General features: G+C 33.8%; 1 protein-coding gene across 1 annotated transcript; it reads left to right on the plus strand.

Moving 5' to 3' along the window:
- The first annotated feature begins 5,264 nt into the window (after window positions 1-5,264).
- Window positions 5,265-6,608, plus strand: LOC132296551 (CASP-like protein 4D1). The gene is made up of 3 exons (XM_059794742.1): window positions 5,265-5,518; window positions 5,626-5,800; window positions 6,101-6,608. Exons 1-3 carry the CDS (start codon window positions 5,265-5,267, stop codon window positions 6,347-6,349), a joined length of 678 nt encoding a protein of 225 aa, XP_059650725.1. The 3' UTR covers window positions 6,350-6,608.
- Window positions 6,609-10,156: the final 3,548 nt, after the last annotated feature.

Genomic DNA, 10,156 nt, shown 5'->3' on the forward strand with positions numbered 1-10,156 from the left:
ACCCGGTAGTTGGAAAAGTAGCCTTTTTCCGGTGGTGCTAGCTAGTTAATAGGGACATGGGAGGTACCTGTGAGTAATTTAGCCAACTCGGGCCCCAAATGGTAGTTGGCAGTTACCCTTTGCCAAGGACGACTAGCAAATTCTCCCTAGGGATGGCAGATGTACCAAAGTCCGGTTAGTTAGCACATTTTCGGTATGAGTGTGCGGATATGTGAGGGTGTGTGTGTGGTATGCGTTGCATAAGTCATTTTATGCATTGCATCGCTTCAAATAGTTGACGATAGGCTACTTGTTATTTGTTGATGATGTGTGATCCTGACATGATCCCTATTCTCCTACTCTATTCCTTGATATGTCTAAGTATGTATTTCATCTACTTAATTTTAGGAGATGCCATTTAGGCAATCTCTACTGAGCCATTGTACTCAACTCTCTACTTAACATTTTTCAGGAAACGGGAAAGAAATCATGGACGACCCACAACCTCATACATGACAACATTGAGGATTTCTTTTGTCGACTAAATGTTTAAAACATTTTGATGATTATATCTTTTGTTGTAATCAAACTTATATTATTTTGATAGTTTTGTAATTGTTCACAATGTATCTATTTTTAGGATAGAAATGAGTTTGAGATCTAATTACTCTCTCTTAAGGTCATAGTTTGATTTATATGATATTCTAGAGCCTTAAATGATTCAATGATGTACGATAAACTTATTTTGATGCATGATCAATGTATAAGAATCTACTTGATGTATTAATGATGTAATTGATCAACAATGACGTTTGAATGTTTTATTATCTATGTATATGAATGTTTTGGGACAGGTTTGGGTTGGTCTAAATGATCAATTTATGATTTAAAGGAAAGAACAATAAAAAAATGGTCATTGCGAAAATTGTTAGGTTCAATCCGATCGATCAGATTTTTCCATACTTAGATTATTTTGAAATCTCCCTAAAATCTTCTCTCGGTCCAATTAATTGGATTTCAATCTGATCGATTGGATTTTCCCAGACTTAGAAAATTTTGAGGTTGTCAGAATCGCTTGGATTAACCAGACTTCAAACAATCATAACTTGGTTATTTTTAACCCAAATTAAGCCATTCTTGAGTCTATAATGATGCATTTTGAGCCACCTTTCCATTGGCATCAATCTCATTTTATAATTTTAACTTGAAATGACTATTTTACCCCTCATGAGCCTAGCGTTCCACGATGAACCCGAAGTTGGATTTACTAATTCTTTAATGATTCAATGTGGTTATAAATGACTAGTATGACTTAATTATGACTCCTAATTCTTGGTAAGGTGCATACTGACTATTTTGCCTTTAGTGAACCTCGGGTTCGAGTAAGGACCTGGATAGCGATTCGGACTCTCGGGTCGGGTCGTTACAACCATCCACCACCAAATGACTGAAAATGCATGCATGTACCTCCTTTTTGACCGTCATACAATCATATAAATGGAAATGGAACTTAGCACAGAGTATAGGTAACTATACTTGGTACGGGCATCTTGGGGTGCCAATACCTTCCCCAAGCGTAAAGAAACCCCCGAATCCAACGTTTGGTAAAGTAGACCACGAGTCATCCATGGCCCCAAAATTCAAACCAAATTCTTTCAAACCATTGGTGACCTGACACACCAGAACTCAAAGTTAGGTGGTGACGCTTTCACAATCTCTGAATTTGGCCTTATAAAGAATAAGTTCCAAATCACAACTTCATTGCACATAAATGCCAGTACATAACGACGAACTGACCCTCGAGGGACCAAAGCTTGCGAGTGGATTCCTCTCCTAGCCTTGAGGGGAAAAGGGAAGGGGAGAAAAACTGCGACGCCATAACTTTTGTTAAGAGTTAAATCCCTCCTTCATCATATACAGCGGAAGCATCATCACATATATGGAGATAGCAATCATACATATCCACACACAACATAATATTTTTTATGGGTCACCTAAGTCTAGGGCTACGTCCATGGAAAGAGAGATTTCCATTAGTATGAATCAAGGAAGAGAATATATAACAAGATTTCAAAACCTCACTCACCCATTCATCATCTCTTTTGATGTTACGTCTATATACTTGAGAATTACATAGACTCCCACCTCTCCTCACAAAACTTACCATTAAACCCCTTACATCTTTTCTCTTTTCTCTAAACCTCTCACACATATCTGTATTTATAGAGTCTTTAAACCAAATTCCTTGTTGGACAAGTATTCCCCAATTTGTCCATAAGGAGTTACCATATTAGTCTTCAACTCTAAAATAGTAGTCTTCTCTTGAATTGATTCAATTAGGGTTATCATGTTCAACTGGTTCAAGAAAAAGTTGGAACTGGTTCCAAATAACTTTAAGTTGTTCACTTCTGCCAGACCATTTCTCACACACTGAATTCAAGCCACAAAACCCAACATGACCAACTTGTAATCTGATGTTGATTCTGAAGATTCTGTGATGATCAGTAGAAGAACATCATCCTAAACACTCTCGTATTTTTAAGTGTGTTCTCTAAAAAATAAATAATAAGATTTCTCTGAAAATTCTATAAAAAAGCTTCAATAATAAGTAAAAGATGAAAACCCTTGTTTTTCCAATTAAAGCAATCAATCTCTCAAAACTCTCTCATATGATTTGTGAAATATGTTATAGATATATTAGAGAGTCCTTATGATAGACAAAAATATCTTATAAAATCAGGCAAGGACTGTCCTACAAGATTGGGTAAAAACAAAAAAAGTTACCAAACTTTGATTTTTCTTACCTTCAGGGAAATGCAATCAGTTCTACTTCAAAGTCAACCATTCTACTTGAAAATTTAGCTGGCTCTACTTATCCCGAGAGCTAATTTGGTGCAGGAAGTGCAACTAGTTGGACTTTGTTGAATGCTATTTCCAACCTAAGCTATCATACCCAAATTTAGAGATACTCACGAGTGTTCCTAACTCACTTACCTATTCTAAATAATGTTCTTAATGAATTTAACGATAAGAGGCACTTGCATTTTAACTCCAAAAAATCGAGACTCAAAATAAACAAAAAGTAAAACTCAATCATCAAATTTTGATTATGAAATTGCCAACATTATATATTTATATGTCACATACTAAAGAGCTTCCATGGACAGGTTGTATGACTCCTAATTTGAAAAGTCTCCCTTGAGCACAATTAATCAGAGTACATTTCAACTCTTCTAGTCAATACATTATTATTTTCTTACATTTTACCTTTGTTGATATTTAAGAAGTATGTACTGCAAAGTAGAAATTATGAGTCCGCTAATTTGTCTCTTCTTTTGTATCTATGTACAAATCCAAGAACAAAATTGCCAAGCTGATGTTAAATAAAAATGTACCCATTTGAAGGTTTGTAGCTGGCATGAATTAAAAATCTCACATATCAATCAGCATGATTACTTCTGTTTTTGCTGTAATCCTTGATATTTAAAGTCACATAAGAGGAGACGTCAACCGATTATATTAATTTATTTTTGACAGCATAAATTAGAAAAAAAGTAATTTAAAATTTGAATTAATTTGGATCTCAATTACAAGTCCAAAAGGTCAATTCCATGTTAATTTCTGATAATAAGAGATGTATAGGTTTTACACACGCCATTTTCAATACAATTCAGTTTTGTTTGTGTCACAACAAAATATTCATTATTGTTGATTATTTTTACTAAAATGTTTGAAAAACAGAAAATTTCAAGTATTGTTCGGTTATAAATTTAGGATCTATTGGATATTATTTTTGAATTTTAAGTGTTTCATATTCAGTGATAATTGAAGTCTCTTACTTACCTAATTTTAGGAATTACTTATTCTTTTAATTGATATCCACATTTTATTTCATTATTTCAAAAAGTAGTGAATTGAGTTATCGAACCGACACCTATATTTTACAATTTAAGTATAATATTTATTTTTACACGTAGATTGTATTTTTATACAAAAATTCATTTTTAGATAGATTTATGCAGCTATTATCACTAATAAAAGTCCAAAATTCTTTTTTTCCCAACACAACATGTAGCTCTAACAAATTAACCAGTATTGAAATTAAAAATTTTAAACTTCTATTAGTGATTTTATATGCAATAGCATGTATCGATCCATCACTGAAACCCACGAGAAGCTTCGTACCACTAAACCAAATTTGTCCGCATTATATTGACGGCTCCGTATCGATGCAAAAGAGGTGTTTCTGATCTTGTTTAGCAAAGACGAGGAGGGTTTTCTAAGAATTGTACAATGATTGAGTTCCAATGCGGAGTCATCAAGCTTATGTGTTTTTTTCTTTAATTTTTTATTATTATATTTTATCCTGACAAGAAAAACAATTATACGGTATCAACAAAAGTTGTCAAAAATGGCCATACAAAGACAAACAAATCATGAAGCAACAAAAGAAAAAAACACGGAAGAACAAGCTCTAGATTTGTTGAGAAACAAATCAACATACAACAGCGGAAACCACCAAGGGGAGGAAAGCAGCAAGCGGAAGTGACCCAAAGGTCAGGCCGTCATCAAGATAACACCACCAAGGCTACATTCACAAGGCACCACCGACTGGGGGAAAAACCACCTAACCTCGCACAAGAAGGCAGGAATAACAAAATCTGACATAGATCAAATATCTAACCGGAGACAAAATAATAGATCCACTCCGTCGAGCCAGAAAACAAGCCAATTAAGCAGGAGTAGATCTGACCAAACAATAGCAAAATGGCGTGAAACCACCCACTGATCAACTACTTACAATACGCTGAGTTTATTATACAGTGGGTGGCAAGAATCGGCTCCTCCCCACTCCCATGAAAGAGAGTGGGGAGGAAGTAGAAGGAAGAGAAGGTAGAAAACGAAGGGCAGAGGGCGACGGCTGAAGGGGTTAGTGAGAGGCGAGAGAAAAGTTATCAAGCTTATATGTCATATAACTGGAAAATCAACAAAAAGAAAATAAAAAGTTTGAGATTTATCGTTTAAAAAGAGAAGTTTTTATTAATTAAAATGATTTGGTTGTGTTCAATTTATCTAGTGTTTCAATATAGTTCTTGTCTGGCCAATGTTCCATCTATGTTTACATCATGTGAAACCAAAATCCATCTTGTAAACACAAACTATGATTATACAGAGCAAATATTTTATTCAAGCTTTGTACATCTGGCCAGGGAAGAAAATGACAAAAAGTGTGAGCTATAAAGGTTAGGAAAAAAATAGTAAGCAAGATAACAAAATTTAAGAGAATGTCTGAGTCCGAGTCTCAGCCTGAATCTCCACCTGAGCCTCAGCGTCCACCTCCACCTCTACCTCAGCCTTCCCCTCTGCCTCCGGCTCAGCCTAGAGCCTCCAAGACATTGCCAATAGCCACACTAGTGATGAGAAGCGTCACTTTGACTGCTCTTTTAATATCACTCATCGTCATAGCGTCAGACTCTGCCACTGCTAGGGTTGATCTCATCAAATTCACCATTCACTTCAAGGATTTTTATGCCTACCGGTAAAACATGCAATTTCTCTCTCTCTCTCTCTCTCTCTCCCTCTCTCTCTCTCTATATATATATGTGTGTAGCTAATATTATGGTTTTAATCTATTAATGGCTGCAGGTATATGTTGTCAACCATAGTCATAGGAATGGCCTATACCCTCTTGCAGATACCTTTTGCAATTTACCATGTAAGCATGGGGAAGCGCCTAGTGAAACATGGTGGCTTTCTCCATTTTGATTTCTATGGTGACAAGGTTAGTCAGCTTTATTTGCACCTATATATATATATATATATATATATATATATATATATATCAATTTTTTTTTTTTTTTTTTTTTAACACTCTTTAGAGAAGTCTATAGCCCTTTCTTTGCATCTATTACTACTTACAGAATTGATCGCTATTAATATTAGAGTTACAATACAAGATGCACACCGAAAAAAAAAAGAAAAAAGAAAAAAAAAACAAAGAATATCTTAAATACAAAAACATTAAATACACACTTGACACATTGCGTGACAACTTTGAATAACGGGGATCAGAACTATTGTATAATAATAATGAGCTTGATAAATTTCATTGATTGGGCAGGTTCTCTTATCCCTATTAGCAACAGGGGTTGGTGCAGCATTTGGTGCAACATTGGATCTCAAGAAACGTATGGATGACTTGGAGGATGACTTCCAAGATTACGGCGTTACAGATTTTTCCCAATTTCGATCAAAGGCTGATAATTTCTTTAACATGGCCAATATCTCTACAGGATTCCTTCTGATTGCCTTCTTAAGCTCGGGAGTTTCATCTATCCTTTCATCAATGGCCCTTTTCAAGAAAAGATGATCATGAATATATAGAACAATGACATGCTATTTTCTGACTTCAGTAATTATGTTGAAGCAATAGCAAACCATATAAATTTAATTCTTCCTTTCTTCCTTTATTTTTATTTTTTATTTTCTTTTCAAGAAGTGATGTTGTAACTAAGGATGTTGGCATTTTATGCTCTAAAAGCCAATATCCTTTTCTGATTTTAAATTTATTTTAATGAATAAAATTTATAATTGGAGGATTAAATACTTCATATATTGGACATTTATTTAATAAGTTTGAATGAGATGTATCATAATTCTCAAGATGTTTCGGTACTTGAAGGGCATAGAATGGATACTCTTTATTACATTCCAACTGTGTATGTATGGGCTCCCGTGAGCCAAAAAACAGAGCTTATGAACTTAATTCGGATAAAAAATAGCTCTGTAAGCGGTGGCAGAGTCAGAATTTCAATTCAAGGAGGCACATTGCAAAAAAAATAAAATACTATAAAGAAGAAGAAAAGAAGAACAATTATTTTTTTCTTATTTTCCTATTTCTCTCTATAGATTCCTAGGAATCTAAGGAGAGAAATAGGAATATAAAGAGAGAAATAGGAAAATAAGAAAAAATTAAAGAAAATTTTAGAAACTAAAATAATTTTAAGGGGGCGTTATATACAAATTTTTATAAAGAAAATTTAAAAATAATCACATATAATATAGTGGGTGGGGTCAGAATAGGAGGGTATGTGCCCCTCTAGGCATACACTAGTTCCGCCCTATTTATAAGCGAAAATCTTTAGAAAATAGGATCGAAAAAAGCTATAGAAGCCAAAAATTGCAAATAAAACAGGGATGGAAAAGAGCTATGGAGGTAAAAAAAAAAAATTGCAACAAACATGGCTTGCTAACTTCAAGTATAGAAGTGATGGAAAATAGAGCTTTACCAAATTGAATTGGGTGGCATGTTCTCATCTTTTAGTTCTTTTGCATATAAAAAAGTGTAATGTTTATGACTTTAATATATATATATATTGTGGTGGACAATTTAAAATGGTGGGACCCACTTTCCATAAACACTTTTATGGCCAAGAGGCTATTCTTTTTGGCCTCCATTTCTCTCTCTATCTCCCTAACAGTACCTCTTTTTTTCCCTTTTCTTTTTCTTTTTCTTTTTCTTTTTCACAATTTTCAAACTACAATTACTCTTTCATCCTTTGAAATTTTTGGGTGCCATTTGCAGCAAATCGAAGAGCTTGTTGAGATCTTCTCATTGATACAAGTAATTCATCATTTGGTGCACTCTAGGAATTTCGAAATTTTGAACCCATTTGGGGGATTTTCTCATTTTTGGTGGTAGGGGTTTCTAATTCCCAATTTCTTGTATCTTTGTAAATTTTTCTTCAATATTTATTGTCAAGCATACTTAATTTGAGTTGATGGCCTTTAAAATGATTTAATTGTGGTGTATGGAATCCATGATTATGTGTAGTAATTGATTTATACGAAAAACATGCTTAATTGATAATATTCTTTGCTTATTGTGTTTAAAATTTGCCAAAATTTCATGATGAGAAAGTATGATATTTCTTTTGAATTTCTTGTAAAATTATGCTATGTGAATTGAGTTTATATTGGATATATGATAATGGACATTGACATGACATGACATGGAAGAGCATGATGCATTCATGCATAACATTGGGCAAAGAGAAAAAAAATGGGAAAGAATTGTTTTAAAATGAAAAAGGGGCTTTGGGAAATAAGTTTTGATAAGTGGTTTTGAGAAAACCCAGACGCCAAGGGGATACTGAGGGTCCGTGGCGTTAATGTAACCTAGAGGGAACTAGGAAAATTACCCTAATGTGGTCGAGCTATTTAAGCCCCAAATGACGCTGCGGAGTCACCAAGGGTCTGGGACAGTAGCCAAGGAGTCACCGAGGGACGAGTTTTGTTAACAATTTGAAAAGTGGAGAATGGAAGTGATTTTGAAAACGAGGAGCGACCTAGCACGGCATAGCATTCCATAGCATCATATTGTCCATTTTGGTCTTGTAATTTGTTATATTTTCTCCCAGCATATCATGATCCCGCTTTCTATATTTCTATTCATTGTTTGGATTCACGGGGTCACAAGAGGTGTCTTAGACACTACCTACTGTGCAATTTGCTCACCCTTTATATTTAACATTTTTAGGTCATGGAAAAGAAGTGGCGGATGACGTTCTACCACAGGCCTAGTATGGATTAGAAGATCATTCTGTTGTTTTTGTATCTAAGTCTCAGTATTTTTGTAAAACTTAACATATTATATTATGTACTAAGACTCATGGACTCTTATTATTGTAATTATATTCATGAGCTATAACTTTAATATAAGTTATCTAAACGTTATAAGACATGGACTCTTGATCTTAGCCATATTTTTGGGACTGTAATTATGATATTTGGATAAATGGTATATGGTTGTTCCTCCATGAGATGAACTATGTTGAGGCATAATGAATGGATGAAAGGAATGTTGAAATGTATTATTTGCATTGTGTGTTAGGGTAGGCTAGATAAGTTTTGAAGGTTTAAGAGAGGCCATTGTATTGTTATGCATTTAAGCAGGTTGTTGTAGGATCCTTTTTAGCAGAGGTCATGCCAATTTTTTATTTTTTATTTTTATTTTTATAATTGGTATCATTTTAGGGTCGTTACAAAAAGATTTTGAATAATTTTAACAATCCAGAATTTAGGGGTAGAACAAATATCTATACTGTGTTAATTCATAATATTAGGGCTAGTTTGGTAGGTAGGAATGAAATGAAATAAAGTGGAATGGAATGCTTTTAATTCCATTCTTTTGTTTAGAAAGTAATTTTAAAGATGGAATGACCATTCTCCACTTTTTTTGGAGAATGGTCATTCCATCAAGATCATTTTACTTTCTAACAAGAGGAATGGGCATTCCATTCCCCATTTAAAAAAATATGGAAAAAAAATAATATTAAAAATCGCTTTACTTTTACGATGTGACTTGATAACACACTTTTCTCAAATAACGAGATCCAATAAAAGTCAACTTTTTCTTGATATTCCCTCCTCAATTTCCAAATATATATTGAAAATATATATTTACACACACACACACACACACACACACACACACATATATATATATATATATATATTTATTTATTTATTTGGTTTACATATATATAGATTAGTTTTCCTTTTTAAACCATGCATAACCAAACGAGAGAATGGGAATGGTTATTCCATTCTCTAGTTCATTCCATTCCTACCTTATTTCATTCCTCCATACCAAACTAGCCCTTAGAGTTGTTCAATTGCTCCAAGTGTCTAGTTTTTTAGCATAATTTTTGCAATAATGAACACTCCATTTGTTGGTACAAGATATCATGGGTTGAAATCGGGAATGGTTTTCACTAAGACATACCTATATTCTTTTGTGGTTTCTATAGGGATTTTTCCTTCTTTAGTGGTTTCCTTATTTTTTGAAGCAAGGAAATAAATGAAAAGGTAAGTGGTTTTTTATTGAAACCATTAGATGAGATCTAGCAGACAAGGTTCCATTCGTGGATGTTGCTCCCTTCACACCAGAGCGCGTGTAGACACTAAAAATTTAGTGGGCTTTGGTTTTGACAAATTGACCCATTATGGGCTTAATGTTTAATTAAGTTATTTAATTGGCCCAAGTTTGGTCTATTTAAATTATTTAATTAGCCCAACCCAGGTGGTTAAATAAACAGATAATTATTCCTAATAAAATATATTTGGAATAATTATTTTTAAGGATAATTATTATAATATAACTAGTCCGGCTCAG

The sequence above is a fragment of the Cornus florida genome, unplaced genomic scaffold (genome assembly GCF_030987335.1).
Source record: "Cornus florida cultivar Cherokee Brave unplaced genomic scaffold, ASM3098733v1 CherokeeBrave_3.0.0_Hap2_Chr02, whole genome shotgun sequence".
Taxonomy (NCBI): domain Eukaryota; kingdom Viridiplantae; phylum Streptophyta; class Magnoliopsida; order Cornales; family Cornaceae; genus Cornus; species Cornus florida.

Bases quoted from the DNA above. Each gene is read 5' to 3' on its own strand.
- LOC132296551 (XM_059794742.1), top strand. From the start codon at position 5,265: ATGTCTGAGTCCGAGTCTCAGCCTGAATCTCCACCTGAGCCTCAGCGT. The intron at 5,519-5,625 runs GTAAAACATGCA...TAATGGCTGCAG, and splicing joins AAGGATTTTTATGCCTACCG to GTATATGTTGTCAACCATAG. The intron at 5,801-6,100 runs ATATATATATAT...TTGATTGGGCAG, and splicing joins ACCTATATATATATATATAT to GTTCTCTTATCCCTATTAGC.